Source organism: Pieris brassicae, chromosome 5, assembly GCF_905147105.1.
Source record: "Pieris brassicae chromosome 5, ilPieBrab1.1, whole genome shotgun sequence".
Taxonomy (NCBI): domain Eukaryota; kingdom Metazoa; phylum Arthropoda; class Insecta; order Lepidoptera; family Pieridae; genus Pieris; species Pieris brassicae.
Genome location: NC_059669.1, coordinates 15445749 through 15465455, shown reverse-complemented (window position 1 = coordinate 15465455; position 19707 = coordinate 15445749). Strand labels below are relative to the sequence as shown.

Sequence of the window (19707 nt, the reverse complement as noted above, 5' to 3'; positions counted from 1 at the left end):
ACAAAAATCATCAACATTTCATAAATTGTTTATTTTTCACAAATATTTACTAAATATCTCATTACGGTATCAAAATAGCAAATCATTTCCTTTCAAATGTTATCTTATGGACTTTGCCTGTTTGACTATTCAGTTTGTCAAAGAAGCTGTGCGTGCGATGCATAAGTATTGCAATTGTGCCTACAAATATTTGTATTCCTTGTTTGAATATGCATAGATTTGCCGTGTTTATAAAATTAAGGAATTTAACAATGACCGTTCTTCTGATTGCGATAAAATAAATATTATGGTTATAGATTGCAAGTTTGATTTTGAGTGATATAAATCATTTATGAAAAATTTGGATTATATAAATTTCCCTCTTCACATATGTTTGGCCTTTTTTTATTTTTAAAACCCTATAGAGCAAAATTCTAGGAATGTACTAGCGATAAATAGAGACTGAATAACAAGAGAAAATTATTATTTCCTAGCTATGTCCTAAATTGTCTGGTTACATGTTCGTATTTTGAGAACAGCTGTGTATGTGTCTCTTGTGCTGAAGGAACTGCATAAAATTCAATGATATATTTCAAAAAGATAACTCGGAATGTTTGAAAAGATATTTCAGTTCGATAAGGCAGTTTTTATTACAACTATCCAAAAAACTAAAGTGACACCTGACAGACGCAGCCTCCTATCACTTTCGTTAAGTGAAAATCGTGAGAAAGCTTTGTCTTCGGAGATCAATAAGAAACTTGGGCGCGGAACTGATAAAATTTAATAATTATTATGTGAACTGCATCATAAAATTATATTCACTACAGATTTATAAGTATTTGTTACATCGCCAAAAAATATCGCCGCTTCGTTTTGTCTCAGTTGAGTGGATATAATGTAATTGTTATAAAGTTCTTTTGGAAATATATATATAATAACCACTACAATCACCTCAGGTAGTTCGTATATGTCCGTGTTAGAGAGTCCAGGGTCGCTCTCGCATTCTACCGGGGCCTTAACGGCATAACAATTACTCTCAAAACTTCCGCAGTATACGCTATATGAATTAGATCTTAACCCTATTATTAAATTATAAAATGATATAGTAGTACATTGCACTATTTGCGTTTTGTATTAATAGAAACTCAATGAATCTTAATATAATATATAGCGTATAAAAACCTTACCTAAACATTGGTGTTACATAACGTAGAGTTGAACTCAGATACTGGTGAGATAACAGGATCTTACAAAGACATGTAATTTGAGAGGTGACGGCTGAGAAAGGCGCGAAATAATTGAATTGTTGCTTGTTAGAAAGAAAGTGCGTATGGAATTCCAATACGTAATTATTAGCCAATAAACGAACAGTGATTGAAAGGCTTTCTTAAGACTATTATTATTGGCCTAGTTGCCTTCGAGGTGCCGATTTTCTTTATCCTATAGCATAAATGTTTACTGTTTTCAGCCATTCTTCTATGAATAAGATGGAACGATCGTAGTAAAGCAACGTATTGAAACATTTTAAGCATCAAGAGAGATTAAATAAAAGATAACAACAGGAAGTCCTTTCAATTGATTAGATGGTCTGAAGACTCCCTATACACCTTTCTACTGACAGGTGCTTTTATATTATCATTTTGTGGAGAGCTTGTCAAGCCTCGCTGACATTTTTTAATACCATAAAAAGTTAAGTCACTGATATTAGATACGCAGTGTCGTGCTCACAGATTTGGTTCGTCATTCAACATTCCATTTTTTATGTAAAATAAAAAAGCATAAATATCTTTAAGTTCTCTGCACATAAAACGACGAACCTGCGAATCGTGGTTTTGTCAGATCATTTGTTTGAAATATAATAATACATGGATGCAAATTAACTTTTGATAAACCTCAATTTAAGTTACTTTTTGTCAATTTATTAACGACCCCTTATGGACAATCAGTATATTGACAAATTGAAATTTATTTATTTATTCCACGTCATTATTCCATCTTAACAGTTACTATTAATTCGATAGAAAATAATAACCACACCGATTATCCTAAATCTTATAACTAACAATATAGCAAGCAACTCTTGCGAACTCAGCCAGTGTACAAACAAATAGGTCTACCTCAATAGAAATTTTGTTTATTATTTGCATTGCTCGCGTGAGTGACGCTTCGCCATGTTGGAATGTATGGAGTATTATAAACTCCAACTCTATATTCCAACATTAAAATAAAACATTAAAATAAATACACTGACAGAGCTAACTCTCTTCTGAGGCGTAGCTGGCCATAACCCACCATACCCAGAACAAACAGCCCGACATAAGCGGATACAAGGGATACACTCCATACAGTCTTTTAAAAATATAAATAATTCTCTGTTTTTCACAACATATAGTATAGAAAATACGTATGCAATTCATGTTTTCTCTCATAATCAATAAGCGACAGCTCATTTAAATACTAAATTTCTTTATGCAATATGATCTTCGTGCACGCACATATAGAAACATTGTAATACAAAAAAGAATTACAAAATTCTCGATGCGAACGTCATGCCATTTTAGTTCATTAGTAGTAATCACCCTTGACTTCTTTCAATTGAATTAGTTGCGCACTCGTCAGTCACATATATGATTCGTCAGGCGGTTAATTTAGTTATTACAAGACAACCTATATTGCAAAGGATATAAAGGATGCATTAGCATCCTTTAATATGCAGTCTCGCCTCGTATTAATCAAGATAGAGATTCCTTAACATAAAAAAAAATATTGTATTTATCCGGACCCGAAGGGTCTAATATGTCCAAGAAATCTCCAAATCTGACTTTATAAAAAACGTCAACTCACAAGGTAACAGGTAACACAATATAAAAAAGAAATAACCTTATTTCGGAATTACAATTTTAAACATAAAATATCTCGTCAATTGGAGTGTCTTTTGGTATTTTAGCATAGACCTCACCTAGCTCACTCCAATGAATTCTATCATCGGCTCAAGGTCCAGTTATCTTGCTAACGTGTTATTGGGCGCCCTTGTCATCTGGTCCATCTTTTGCATACATACTACAGAGTTACTGCTCTATTCACACAATTACAAATTTATTTTAATTCATTACAGAAAATTAAAACTCGGCATACTTATGCTTTATACAGAAACAGGCGAAGTAAACATACTAATAAAATGTCCCTGAATTGATGTGTTAAATTGTTTAAGAATTATAATCTATACTTATGTATTGATGGCTATTAAGCCAATTAAATATTAAATTTTAGTCTAATTACATATGATTGCTTACTCCTTAATATCCTGCTATCTTAATTTGTCGTCCAGTTTGTACGGGCATCGCGTTGTGTTTATACACTATTATTTGTATTTTTTTTTATTAAAATCGTATCATATTTCTCCTTAATCTTTTCATGTCTTCTTTATTATTTTATGTTTTAAAATGATATAGCCGGTAGGTACAATAGTACAGTGTTGAACCGAAATTTATTAGTATATCTCTATGTAATTTGATTCTTTGTGTTAATGCGGTGTCCGTCATTTGTCTCAGGATAACCCGGTCAGTAAGTTAAATCAGTTGGCATTTAATGGTTTGGCAGTAAACTATTTTTCTTAGACAAAACTTTGTTTATGTAACCCTATTCTTTTTAATGTTACAAATGGCAAATATAGGTTACGACTTGAATTCTATAAACCTAGAATCCTCGTTTTATCGATTACGCTGTTAGTAATTATATGAAATTACATAAACAGATATCTTTTATTGAATATTTTCTTTAGAAATATTTATTGTATTTGGTCAGCCACGATTATGTTATAATTAAGTTATTGACAAACATAAACAGTTAACACTTGTTCGGTATGACATTGACTTTCTTATAGCGTCTGATATGAGACGGCGGTGAGTTGTACTGCGCCGGCGCACATGCACGCCGTACGTTGACACGCGCGCGCGCATCCACGCTCCGCGACAGCCCGCGTGCCGGGCCCGCGATATGCCCGCAGTGAAAGTGTTTAATTTATTCGGTGGGCAGAAGCCGACCGAGAAGCGAACGCTACCACCCCCCGCTAATAATTCGGCACCACAAAAATTCTACAGGACATTTTCAGTTGCGCCCGAAATCTCACCCGAAGTTAAAGGCGGCAAAGTGACCGCGATTGCTGCCTGCTTAGAAAAGAGAATTAGTGAACCTGTGAAACTTTCTAGTGATAACATTCAAGCAAAAAAACTATCGTCTAAAAACAATATTAGTGAAGCTGTGTGTTCTAAGACGGAAATTAATTCACAAAACCACGCGTATGAGAATGTTCAATTACAGTCATCGGACAGTTTGCGACCACATAGTTTTAAATTATTAGAGAAATCTAAGGGATACTCTTCTATTTATGAAAATATTACTATATTTAACAAGCAAACCGAACGTGACGCCAACCCTGATAACGATCCGAACTCTGAGTCTAAACTTAATAAAGCATTAGAATCATTTGATAAAATATTATCTGAGTTTTCTACAAATTCCTCTTTTTCGCCAGAAATCAATTTAAGTTTTAATCCAAATTTTGTTGTACCAAAACTACAAAAGTCAAAAACTTGTAGCATCATCGAGTCTCGCTGTATTCTAAAAAAAACTAATTCCGATCCTGAAAACGAAAGAAGAACCCGGAATTTATCACGAAATAACTCAATTGATAAAACTACTAGCTTGTGGAATCTTGACGACATGAAAGGGAAAGAGCTTACGAGCCCATTAAAGCCTTTGTCATTGGCACCAAATGATAAAATAAACTCTGACAAATATGCGACTTACAAAATTTCTTCTAAATCTCCATCACGGCCTAATTGTATTAACACCGAAGATTTAAAGAAACTCGATGTTAAAACAAGAATTTTGAAAAAGACCCTATCAAATCCACCGTCCACGCCGGTTCCGGTCGTTAACAAAACAAAACTTAGTCCAAAAAAGAATGATAAAAAAGGCATCGAAGTTAAAAAAACTCGAACCAAAGTTGGTCCAGAGACCACAAAATCAGCGTTTGAGAGCAATTCAAGATCTAGAATGCAAAAGGCAAAGAGTGTGTGGGAAATTGGAAATGAATCAGCGGTGTCGCCGCCTCTAGAAAGAACAAAATCGTCTACTTCTATCGCGGGCTCTCCAAGCAAGATCCCGGTGATAAGGAGTCAAATGTCACAAAACAAATTTAGTAGTACAAGGGCGCTGTTTTCTCCCACTCCGGTTGATCTAAGCAACTTAGACCAGGCCAGAGAGTGTGCTCAGAAAAAGAAGTTAAACATCTCACGGAAAAGCGCAGATAAACCCGATATAATCAAACAAACAAAACAAAAGTCTAACCTGAATCTTAAAGCTGACGTGAAGCGGTCAACTGATAAAACCAAGAAAGATACAATTGAATCAAAAAAGACATCTTCACCGAAACTATCACTTAAAGATTATTCAGAAGAAATCAACGCAATACGCGCCAAACTCCAACAGAAGAACAATAACAACAAAAGAGACCTTGTGATAGCGACAGGTGAGAATAAAATAAATGAAAATAGCCATGACACTGATATTGATTTATCTCCAGTAAAGCATATAGTAAAGAAAATAGAATTAAAATCTGCCCCTGAACCGAAAAACGAATCAGCACAATTTATTAATTGCAAAGTTATTCCCCCCGAACATAAGGTTTTATGCGTCGCAAATACAACTTTCCATAATTATTTGAGCACACTCGTTGGCCGTCAAATAAGATGTGTCGAATCGAAAAATGACAGTAAAATATGTTCTCAGATAGAGAAACTCCCGCTGAACAAGCAAACCGAGGAAAAAATTTCAGATACGCATTCAGATTGTAGTGATGACTCAGGACACGTTTCTAATGATGCAGTACACGATAGCGACGTTGTGTATGATGCCATCAGGGATTTGAGCCCCGTAGGGAACGTGGATGTAGTGGATTGTAAAATGTTAAACCAGCCTAAGCAGTTTAGGACTGATTTAGCTGAGGACTCAAATGTTTGTCCTGTGCGACCTATGAGGCGTGGCGGGCGCTCCATCGAGGTCGTTAGCGGTACCTGTGCTGGCGCTGACGCTCCGAAAGTGGAAGAACAGGTACGCCATTACCATATCAAAAACAACAAATTACAGGTGATTTTCTAGCATAAAGCGCTGTCAAAGCTCAACAAGAAGACGATATTTATAATGATTGTTATCATAACTTATTAAAATAAGAGCTATGGAGGAAAAGCAACATTTCTTTTCCAACGAAAATGACCTGTTACATCTGTATTCGTATTACACTCCAGCTCCATACAAAGTTCCACGTACGTAGGTCGTTCATAAGAAGAAGTAGATAAAGTACTGCGACTTACGCGATTAAACATTTACTACGGTATGTATATACCCAATTAACATTCACCATTCACAAGTAGACAATACAGCGACGTGATATGAATCAGTCAAGTTGGACCAAACAGTCACAAGTCCTTTCACATTACACGAGTGTTTAACATTAAAATACTATGACATAAATACATTATGTTATGTCTAAAGCTCAGTAACACACATTTCCTCATCGCGTTTAATATCACATCTTCTTAGATAACAGTCGAGAACACGAATTTGCTAATCAAAACACATAAATTTGCATCTCAATTTTGAATCCATCAATAATCGCTACGATCGGTATAGCCTTAAAGTGTTATGCAACCTCCTATCGGCATTCTTTGTGTTTAAATGTTTGATTACCCAGTCTTCAGTTATGTAATTAAAGTGCGCTTTTGAGTTCCTCACAAGTCCGAATGCTACGTAATACGTCCTTACGTAACATATCCACATGACACCAAACCCAAAGTTGTTTACGGTAAAGCCTACATAACTGCACCTCATAAAAACAGTCGTCAAATCAACTTTCGTTCTTGATTAAAATGGTATTACAAGTTACTCGAGAAAAATGTCTTTGTTTAGAAAAAAATCAGTTTAACTTTCACTAAAACTTGGTTGCGTATTGCAAGTGACGATTTTCGGTGATTAGTGATATGTTTGCGTTTCTCCGACACTTGTGCAATGGGATTTGCTGATTTCTATTGCGAAAACAGAATATTATATTAAGCCCAAACCCCTTAGCGTCCAAATGCTAACAAACTGAATGTCGCTTTCTTTCATTGTAATTCAATTGGCAAACGTTATACATATATTACACGTAGCATCTTGCCTTTTACGTGTAGAAATTTTAGCCACATATAGAATTATAAAACAGATTATCTCGACGTAAATGAAATTAAAAAATGCACTCCATTTAATTTGTATTATGCTTTATAATTCAATTTTAATCGTTGCTTTTACTTTCACGTTTTATACGGACTGTCGTATTGCATTAAAAAAATGAAACGAGTTACATCTTGTAATTTTTCTCTTAATTTACGGAAGTGATAAGAAACCCCGTTAATAACAAATTCGCTGAATACAGTAGGTTCGGTGATTATATTACATAATACAATTAATTATCTTATTTAAATTACCTGAACGAATATATATAATGTGTTATCTACAACCCATACTATGTCCGAAAAAACACAAAATAATAAATTTAAGATATATGTTGCTGTACATACCAGGTTACGAATTAAGTATACAAAAATATTATATTTTTAATTTATTAGACGTATTCAGATAATATGGATACGTTTTTAATAATGAAGTATTTCTTACTTACGAACGGCATAAGTATTGAATTAAATAGTTTTTTTATTTAAACTTCACTATCGATAAAGAAGTTAGGCTATTTTGATAAACTTGATCTGGAACAAATAGCGTCTGTCTCAATATCGATTTCCGTTTCCGCATTCAAGGAAATAGCAACTATGAAACGTATCATCAATAAAGTTACGTGAATGCTTTTCCTCTGTTATTTAATTGCGATTCCCGTAACAAACCGTATCAAGAAAGTATTCACTCGGTCACGTAGAAATATCGTCGTATGCACAGCACGTCGAGCTTTCCCTAATATCCTTTGCAGACGGATGTTTTCTTAATGGTATGACATTGTTGATTGTACTGAGCTGTTTAAATAATTCTATCTTTATTTATATAAATACGAATGATAATAAAATAGAAGAATCGTGATCAACGTTCTAGAGCCAATATACTTTTTAACTAAAAGTATACATTTTGATTTACAATCACAACAATATATAAAGATAATATTATCATCATCGAACATGATAATTCATGTTTGATTTTAATAATTTAGGCAGATCAACACTTTAGATAATTTCTCTATGTTAATGTACCAACCTTATCACAGTATTATGTTTCTCTTTTCGTAATACCAGCATCACACATGGGGGCTTTATCGTGTATATAAACTCAAAAATATTTTTTTACATATTTAATGTATCGGAGAGTCTTCACAAATATTTACTTTACTACTCTTAATATGGTATGTGAAATTGTTATTCACAATACATCAACGTGCGTATTTTCTAACTCTAATAGGCATTTATTAGAAACAGCTACAATTTGCGAGCTCGCAGACAAATTGTTTGAGTAATTTACGAGCAAACACGAGAGTAGGGTTGACACCTGTATGTCACAACAAGTGCGAAATGTTCTTGACATTCAGTTTTCATATCGTAAATTATATTTTTCTAGTGTTAATAAACTTTAGTTCATATCATTTCAGATTGGCATAGTATATTTAATTTAATTCACGATTCAAAGCTATTAATAGGTAGTTGTGGTCAGATGAATGACGTGATAGAAGAAGAAGTTCAGATTAATGACAAGATATGATAACAGCAGCAACCCTAAATCGGGGCAGTAATCACGCCTGTGCAGGTGGTTGATAATGACAGCAGCTGACCTACAATTTTGTTCCCGATAATTTTATATGTAGTGACGTCCACTTTACATGACTAGCAGAAGATTGTTTAACTGAAATCTATCATACTAATGTTAGATTTGAATTATCGTTAAATAAATGCACAATTATTGTGTTTATATAAAAAAACATTGATTGGAAAGTTTATTTCAAAGTTGAGGAACCGATATCAAACCCTAGCTCATTAGGAATGCTTAATCGGATTTTTTCCCATAACGGGTTCTTCTGGAAGGAGGGACATGTGGGAATCTTTATTATAGAAACAATTTACGCTATAACATGTTGTCAACATAATTTTAATTTAACGTTCCTTAACTTTATACAAAAGAAATAGATAAAAGCTTGGCTATATTATTCTTATTATTCCTTATAATATGTATCATCGTGTGAATCATCTAAAATCCACTTGAATTTCAAAGAATTTAATATACATTAATGAGATAACGTGAGAAACAGAAAATTTCAACATTATTATAATTAATGCGGATGTGTTTTTGTCTCATGCCTTTGTCTTAGAATTACTTATGAACCCAAAAAACAAGGGTCAAAGATCGATGTTCGTGTAAAATCGAAAATATTGCGTTTATTCAATCGGTGTTGTCGTGCAAATATGTTGTGTTGATGCTGAATAATAAACATGGTCCGTTAAGGCATTTGATTTCATTTACTGTTTAGAATTTTAATGAAGTGCAAAACAATACTTCTTAGAAACTAAAACACTATGTACCAATAGAAGGGTCTCGATTGGCAATTTAAATTTTATCTTACACTATGTACTATCTTTTGTATTCATAGATTTTTTTTAAATAAATGGAACAATGTATAGATAACACTACAAAAAGTTATTAGAACTTAACAGTTAAAAGATCGTGTGCTTTAGGGCCTGAGGGTAAGATTCTAAGTCAAGATTTAGCACCAATTGTAAGACGTATGACGAAAACGTAATGAATTTGATACAAAAGTTTTAATAGAGCCTTTTGTTTTAAATACTTTACATTTGAATATGTAGATGTGGGGGATGCCGGGGTATATTGCCTCCGGGTGACTACCCGGATGACTCCAAAGGAAACAATGCCATTGTGATTGACATCTTTATTTGACGTGCTTTCGCGTCAATCGCTAAGTACAGACTGTCCCTATGTGTTGTTCCATTGTCACTTATAAAACTACGCTCACAACTATATAGTATATATATAAATACCCCTACAAATACATTTGTGTTTCTATCACATCATTCTTTTTAGATATCTATGTCCCGCCATTTCTCTTCTATTCATGCTCTGTGCCACTCTCTGCCATGTACCATGTGATGTTTACTTAATCTGGTCTATCCACCTTCTAAATTGTTTTCCTGTTCTGCGTTTATTGTACACTTACTTTTCGATATGCATAGTCCTAAATGTAATTGTATTTATTAAAAAATGCCAAAATTATGTTATTATATATATAGTAACTATTAAATGTACTCTAAATGATGTAAGTCATAAATTGTTTAAAAATTCTATATATTATTTACTAACTTAAATAGAATATATGTGAATACACGTGAATGTTTAAATTTTACTTCCAATTAAAGGTAATTACGTCATCTTAGTTTAAAGGTCACATAATCCTTGTATCTAGAGGAAATTACTTTTACATGTTTAATTAGTTTTTCAATTTTCGTGCTGATAACAATGGTTTGCAGAAATTAAAACAATTGCCATGTTTTTAAACCTTCAGACAGCTGAAATGTTGTTTTCGTCGTTTCTACAGTTTTTTTAGTTCCATTCAAATATCGAATGAATGTCGGCCATTGTTTCACGGAATCAGATACGAAGATAAACGTTAAGTTCGATTATGTATAATTGTTTTCCTGTGCAATCTTTTAATTAAATTGCTAAAAACACTGACGAAGATGTCATCCCGTCCGTGAAGTATAACATTGTGGTAGTATTTGCTTCGATTCGACGACAAACACAAAAATGTGTCTTAGCAAAATGATGATGAATATGAAAGTAGAAAAAATCATCATTTTTTCCTTATATAAAGGTTATTCTAATAGATATTTCTGTCCTTCGTCTAAATCAGGACTTTGTCATTAATAATTGTTAATGTAACTGCGTATCTATTGAATAAAAACTTGTTAATTGATGCGTGGCGAGTGACATTTACGAATGGTTTAATTCTCTATTAGGCCTTATATTACACCTACTTAAACAAAAGCAAATAAAAACGCAATAACAGTTATAATGGATGTGAAAATAATCTTGGAATATAGATAATAATCATTTAATTTATGATATAAATGGTAAATCCTTCCCCGTCTCCTCATACGAGTTTCTTTAATTATCTTAAAAGCGCTTATTCGCATGTATTGAAGCTAGCATATAAGTATGAAGATTTAAATTAAACAGTAATAATTTATATAATGAATCACTCAAAGTAGGTCAACAACAGTATTGGATTAGTTAACAAACTAGTCTCAACCTTTACCGTCAAACCCTGGTTATAAATGATGGATATTTTTTTCTAAGCGCGTATTGAAATTAACTCTTCCATGATATTATAATTAAAAAAGGCAAGTCTTAGAGCCATGGATGTACGTGCTCATTTTCGGTTTATCTTTGGCCTGTGTCTGTGATCTCAGGCCAAAATCCAGAAGAAAATTTGTCGGTAGAATTGAGCATTTTCATACGTGATAGACACAGCCTAGTATTTTTTAAAAAAAAACTACGTTATAACTATGTGGAGCGTGCAATATTGCCATGATGATCGCACAGCTTACTTTGCCGTTAAGATGGTAAATAATGGTGTTTATATAGAGCGATTAACCTACACACACGTACTATAATCGTTGACCTATACTAAAAACAGATTACGTTTTTTTATTTTTATCATTAATTCGGATTAATATTTAAATATATTACTGTATTGAAACGCTGTCCAATTCGTCGACTGCTCTTCATTCACTCTCCTAAAAATACAATAAGCAATCGGGAGAGTAGAATACTCTTTTGTGAATTGAGAAAAGTGATTTCCTATAAATTACAAAGAGATTTTTATTTATTATATTTATATTGAAATAAAACCAAAACTGATGGAACGTTGTATTGGGTAATAAATATACAACAGCTACGTTTAATAGACTACAATTGTGACCTAATAAGTGTACTAACACACTGCAACATTAAAATAGTTTTCATATATAACTGATAATCATAGAGAATGTTGTGAAAGTCACGTTTGACTTATCAATAACCCAGTAGGTACGTAACTTTAAATACAATTTATTGCATGATTGGCGCCAACCTTGATAAAGTTCAATCGGTCATCAAGCATATATTGACGATGATAATTACACTGGGGATGTAGTTGATAATAGGCTTCATTATTATTTTGAACACCCCAACTTTTATTAGTTTGGCAATAAAAAACCTCCAATGGCAGAAATTAACAATGTATAGTTATGAATGTTGGTAAAAATTAATGGTTCTAAACATTTACTGCCCGTTCTCGAATCAAGGCCGTAGTATGGACGAAAAGAACTGGCTGTTTTTTTTTACAAGCACCTGCAACCATTACCAAAAGAAGAAAAAAGTAGGATAGTATAATTAATTAGTGTGACAGTAAAGTTCTATTGCCTCTTGGAGAGGGAACTTCCCTCGGTTATTGCTTGCAAGCAATTGGTGTTCAAAGAAAGTTATTAATCCAGACAAAACATTGGATGATAAGGAAATGCTTGCAGTTTCTGAACACGTAGGTTTATGTAATAGCGCAGTTTTTGTAAAAGTTACAGTATACGTATATGGCTTAATAGGGAAATTAAATTCTAAAAACCCATCATGTGAAAAATATCATAGTTAGGCACGTTTTTTAACCTCAAACAGCTTATCATTTTAACGACTACATGTTTATGTATTTATAATCTCGACTATAACGTCTAATTATAGATCTTAGATATTCAATACTGATATTTTATATCATAGAAATTTATTTTATTTTAATTAAGTCCAATTTGGCATTTATTTTTAATATTTAACTTAATTTAAGTATATCGATTTTTCCGTTAAAATTATAAATGCAATTGATTTGTAAAATCACTTATTATATAAACTGCAATACTTATATTAGCTATAACAGGAATATAAACCCAACCATCAAGAAGCAGGTGCCGTTACAAGAAACTTGATAGCAAACACTATTCACACATTCACACTGTAATAATTCTTTAAAAATAGTAATTATTTGCTGTTCTAGTGAATATAGTCGCAATGGACGTTTAACTTTAAAATATTGTTTATTTATTAAATACATTTCTTAGATAGTTGCCAATTGTAATTACGATAACTCTTGTGTGATCTAGCACACAAGACGGCCAAACACGTCTTCCTTTTTAATCTATGAAAATAAAACCAAATTAATAATGTCACTCAATCAAGCCGATTCGAATACATGCACATGCGTCAGTTACACACACATATACACACCCACACTATACACGCATTGTATCTGTATTTTTGGAGTATTTAAATAAAATTTTGAAATTCAAAATTGACGTTTTAATATCTTGAATTATGTGTAGTAAGCTGTAAGGTTTTCTAAATAAGCAAAATGAATATAGTTGGGGCTCTTTAGTTTTGTTTAGGCATAGCCTTCCATTTGTTTGCCCTAACACTTTAGTATACGAGTATAACGGGAGCCTAGTTCCCGCATGAAGCGTTCATTATTTTGTAAACAAATATGAATGTTTACGATACACTATAAATCACAATTTCCGATCGCAAGGCTTATTAGCATCACAACTAGGACGAGTTAAACGAGTGGACAATAGAGTTTGTCAAATGTTACCGATGTAGGTCACCTCGATGTACTCCAATGTTACTTATATATTGCTTCTAGTTGAGGAAATGACCGATTTGTTAAGGGCTAGGAATGCTCTTAACGTCAACTTTCGCTTATGTTAAGACTGAATAGTGAGTAATTAATATTCCACAGAGTTTCTCATGACGCTTTAGAATGGTGGATATGCAAAGAAGATACCAGTTACTTAAGCGGCTTAGTGTATGATTTTTTACATATTTTTGGATGGGGATTTAAAAATGAAATATTATCTGTATTTTATGATAAAATTCTGTCGGTGACGAGAAATATGTGCCGTCAAAAACTCATACTCCCAATTTACGTATTACTGAATAAACGTCTTCATATTACGTTAAGAGCGATCTAGACAAACATCTAAAAAAGGTATTACCGAAAACATTCATAATTAAGTATATTCACAATTTTGGCCTACGTCAGAGTTCAAAATTATAACAGGTGAAAGTGAACGTAATACACCAAAAAAAGTACTTCACGTCACTATACGCATTTATTTTAAACGGTAAAAGAATTGCAACGGTTATAATCATTACATAACTTTTTAAAAACTTAATAGGTCTTTTTATGAAATATTGCATCACCCGTCATGTTTGTATTTAAACAAACTGCCATATCTTAGCACATTTAAAAAATAATTTGTTGCTTATATATATAAAAATCTATAAAGAACATAGTTTTAACTGTAATTTTATATAATTTATTTATAATCTTAATTTAATAATTAATTGTGTTGTTCTAGATTATGTTCCGCGGCGGCGTCGTCGGCGAACTTGACGCTCGACGGGACGCTGCATTCGCGCGTGTGCTCGAGCGCCTCCAAGCTCGCTCTCGGGGCGTGCTCGCGCGCAGACGGGCACAAAAACTCCGTACTCAACATACAGCCGCTAGGTAATTTCAACTATCTTTATTTTTTAGGTCTTAAGCTAATCTTCTATATATGTTTGTGACGACTAATTCATTATACCAAGTAACAGGGATTGCTAATTTGAAACTGAGAGTTGTTGCATTGTATGCTAAAAACAAAAGGATATTTTTGGAAATAACATCACTAAGGGGGTAAAAGTTAATGGTTGTAATGTTTTCTATGTTTTAATGTAGTCGTTATGCTGGACAGAAGCAATCATTCCCCAGTCTAACACTTCTTATTAGACTCGAAACTTGAATTAAAAGTTTTACTTACACAGAGCACATGTCGTGTTGTCTTATATGTCTTTTGAATTAATATATATATAATATCTATGCATATTCTAAAAGATAATCATAATCTCCAGATGCGTCCAACGTAATGTTCGCGCATTCCTTGCGGTTCGCGATTGGCCATGGTGGAGGCTGCTCGTTCGCGTTACGCCGCTGCTCGCCGTGCACCGCACCGAACATCAGCTCAAGCAGGCACAGGTAAGCTTGTTATAACCGGTATTACGAAATAAGTACCGGTTGCTTGCTATATGGCAACTTATTGGTAAGATATGATGAGGATAAAAAACATTATAATTTGCCCTAAAGTGCACACAAAATCTTATCATTAATTAGATTTGCACCCATTTTTAACATTGTGTTGTAAAATTATAATTTTTGGAGAAACAAATTCAAATAGTAAAAATCATGGCCTAAATGTCAGTTCGGTATAACAGATTTCAAATAAATGGGTTTAAGAGATAATTATAAAATCGGCGTAGATATTTTGTAATTAGCTTATTAGTGATTCTAATAAATGATTTTGACAGAATCCTCGTTCTTCAACTACAACTTTGCGATAAATTATGACGGATACAATTATTTATAAGTGAGAATCACGAAGTACGTAGCTTGCTGTTTTCCTGAATAATTGCATATTATTACAATTACATTTCGTATTCATTGTTGAAAGTGAAATTACATACGTAGTGTCATGCAAAAACTTAAAGAAAGGTTTATGAATGTAAATGGTATTGATTATGACAAAAATATCAAGTTTTAAAATATAGCTGATAGTCACATTTCGTTCTCTATGCCAAGGGATAAATGAGTGTACGTGAACGGAAGAATGAGTTCACTCTGCATCTTCTGCCGCATTTACCATAGAGAGTGTTAAGAGGAATTCGGATTTATACTGGCAGCTGAGTTCCACTGCCGGACGTCAAAGCAAAATACAAAAGGCCAACCGCATCACCGCAACGTCCGTCGTTCCACAACTAAACATTTATCAAGGCAGTTTTTGGCTCGCACCACCACTGTGTGGAATCAGTCAATAAAATATTTGATACCTTCCACTGCGTTTTGGAGTCGGTTCTATTTCTCTTTTTGGCTTTTGGTGGAGTGAGTACGAAGACTGAATTTATCGTACTTCCTTCGCCAATGAAATCTACTTAATCGACGTCAAAATGTTGTAATAACAATATAACACGTAAAATACATTTATCCCTGCATAGCTACCATAAGTCAGATTTAATGAAGCAGTTAAGTTTCTTAGTTTGATAACAATTAGGGACGATGGTGCAATATAAAATGCGTAACTTCTTAGGTTATCAAATGGTCGTAACCTCTTAAGTGAGCTTCCCTCTTAGAGAGTCAGTGACCTCTGCAACAAGACTAAATGAATTGCGTAGGTTTAATAACATAATTCCTTAGATCCGTGTTAAGTAATTACGTGGGACTTTGAAACCTTACGTACTTTAATTGAAACAGAAACATTAGAATATGGAAAATTGATACATTTTGTTTAATATCCATTTACACTATATTATGTTTTTTCTATAAAAATTTTAATATGTATTTTTAATTTCTTATTTATATAAATTAATGATGTCTGTAGTTGTATATCATTAACAGTAAATCGTTCGTTTATCGACCCTTTTATTATAGGTGAATGAAACTGCATTTGCAGGGATGCAAATTATCTAGTTTTATGATTCAATGTAGTCATTAATATTATTCATTTATTGAGATAATGCAGTCTTAAATCGTATAACTTTTCCATAGATAAGTTATGTTCTTACCGCAGTTCATGTACCTACTGTTTTATAAATGATTGTTTTTGAATCCAAATATTCAAATTTAGTTTCGACAATACGCTTTAGAGAACCCGTAGAATGGAACCTACATATTAAGTGTTTGTTTGAACAATCTTAGTTTTTTCCGTAACCGCTATAAGCGCTCAAACCCTCAGATTCAGAATGATACTTGCCAATGCATGTCAAAGCCGCCACGTTTTTTAATGTGCTCTTAGATTTCTCGTGCAAATCACCTATTTTAGTGTCAATTTTCAGTTATACTTCACAATAGCAAACATGACTTATTCTATAAATCGATTTGCCGTTAAAGAAAAGAGAACGAGTGAAACAACCAAAGAACTAAATGTTTCGTTAGAATTTTTGTGACTTTACAAAGACTCTTCAAAGCAATATCGATAGCTTAGCAGCGTGGTCTTGTTATAGAAACTTATTGAACATTTTTTTTAAACATCTAAATATAGCAAACTTAACATGTGTATATCTTTTGTGAAGTTTGTAATTTCAACAGTTAATACAAGAATAACGTGTTTTGGTACCACCCGCGTTGTCTGTTACGGTAACATTATGTGTCGTAAAAAGCATAGCCTTTCTTAACTTTTATAATAAAAATATTTAAGTTAATGTAACGCTTAAGTCTTGAAAATACTACAAGAAATTTACAAATATTTACATAATATTACGTATTGCTATACAATTCATTCTCGTAAAATTATAATCATGAATTTAAAACACCTATTAATACAGTTTGAAAATAGAATAGTATAATTTAATAAGACAATGTTTTATGATACATAAATTTACTAGGAAATACAAACTGATTATTTTATGAGTAACTGCGGTTACTAAAAGCATTTGAAAAACTATTGTAAAATATTTCCTTAGCCTCTGACGTATACTTATACAAAACTTTCCCTAATAATATATAGATCAATCTTTAAATAATAAAGCATTTTTTGTTCTCTTCCGGCAGCCGTTTTTAATTACATATCAGTCAACCAAACTAAGATTTTATTAAGTGATAATACAAAGCGATAACTGCTTTGCATGGTAGAAAGTTGGTTGTTAAATTGTTATTTATATACTGACGATATGATATTGTGATTTTGCATATAATTAGTAAATTAACAATTAAAACTGTTATAACTTAAGACCCTGTCTAAAATCCATTAAAATAACTCAGATTTTAAACAATTATTATTGTCAAATGTATACATAATTTTTGGGTGTGAGTTGTAAGTTATTGAATTTAAGATATACTCATTAGATGGATTCTAAAGTAATAAACGAGTTCTCCTTCTTGTTTCTTCCGTCTTTTTAATAATTAATAACAAATGATTAAGGTATGTCTCGAGTATGGCGTGGACATATATCCGTATCATCCTCAATCAAAAAGGAGTCTCTACAATTCGAATAAAATCAAATCAAGACCTTGCGGGATGCATATCGAAAAGACCTAGCTTCATAATAAAGGACATAGAGTAAATACCGTAATCACAATCGTCGATAAAAAAGCATTTTAATTACACCTCTAAATTGAACACCGTCAGAGAATCTTAAAGTAACTTCTTGCCAATACACTTCGGTCTCATAAAACGTTAATCTATCATACATTCCTTTTTTACTACGTCTTCCTTGTTAAACCTGTACGTAAACAAATGACTTCCGCATAGCAGTGAACTCCCTTGATTATCTAAGATGCATTTCGCAAGCTAATCGCAAAATCGTATGGAATGTTATTAGTACTCTTATGTATTCAACGGTATTTTGATTAAATTGCCTTACATGGAAGATTTGTATTGGCAAAAAGTTAAGCATGTTTAAAGGACGTCAAGAGGTTGTTGTAGATTAACGTAGCACTTTGTTTTTTATCGGATTAAGGCGAATTTATGTATATTAATATCGCTTAATATATTAAGCCGTATGCTAATTTATTCTTTACCTCGCGTTGACAACACTTCATAGCGAATCAATATGTACGACTTCGGTAGGGTTAATAATAAGAATTATAATAAATAATGTTGAAAATATATTTTACTTATTTTATTTATTAAATTACTTTAATTTTCAATTGTTGACTATGAATTTTTCACAAATGAATTTATTTCTAAAACTAAACGCTAATTGTGTCTATAGAGCATATTCTCTATACAAGTTATAAACACCACGTTTTGCATTGTTTATTAAGGCAAAAACAAGACGTTCCATAAAACTGTACCAGAGACTACAAACTAGAATGCATTAATAACGGGATGTGTTCCCACGAGTATGTAAATATACTAGCAAGTACGCGTTTCTCGGAATAGGGTTTAAAAACGTATTGTTTGACAAATATGGACCCGTACTAGATCAATCTAAGAAGCTTGGTAGACAACGTATTTTTTCTAAGGTATGCATGGATTTATTTACAGATGACATCGTTATTTTTATGAATGAGTCGTACCACAAGTATTTTTCTGTCTGGCATATGACAATTGACTTATAAGCTTTTCTATTTGTTTACACACTTCTATTCGCACACAGTCTAGAAATGAATTGAGTTTTGAGTTTCCGTTACATTAAAAACTTTATGCGTTGCCTAACAATATATTACTTTTGTATATATCGAGATAATTTATTATGTTAAATACGGTTTTTGGGTACTTCATCATAGAGCAAGAATAGATACTAGATACCTTCTAAAAGTTCCCTTTACGTAAGTTAAAACTGTTCATCACTTTTTAGGTTCGTAAATTTTACATATTGCGTCAGTCTTGCTAAGTTTCAAAAAACCGATGAAGCATTTAATGAATTCCACATGTTGATTTTTTGGATATTCATACATAATTCCATTGACCGATCTCGATGATCGAGGTTTTAGGACTTTTTTCATTACATATTCATTATAAGAAAACACTTTTTTACCCGATTGAAGCTATGTATTATTATAAACTTATAATTATTTTACATATATTTTTCCGACGTTTCGCGTGCTTTACAGCGTGCGTGGTCACGGTG

At 32.6% G+C, this 19707-nt stretch overlaps 1 protein-coding gene across 3 annotated transcripts in view; it reads left to right on the top strand.

Annotated features, from left to right (window-relative positions):
* LOC123709478 (unconventional myosin-XVIIIa) overlaps positions 1–19707 on the top strand; it is a 138409-nt gene that overhangs the window by 96159 nt on the left and 22543 nt on the right. For all 3 annotated transcript variants that reach the window (XM_045660868.1, XM_045660869.1, XM_045660870.1), the window contains 2 exons: positions 14463–14611; positions 14995–15118. In XM_045660868.1, coding sequence (XP_045516824.1) covers positions 14463–14611; positions 14995–15118 — 273 coding nt within the window. The remainder of the gene's footprint in view (positions 1–14462; positions 14612–14994; positions 15119–19707) is intronic.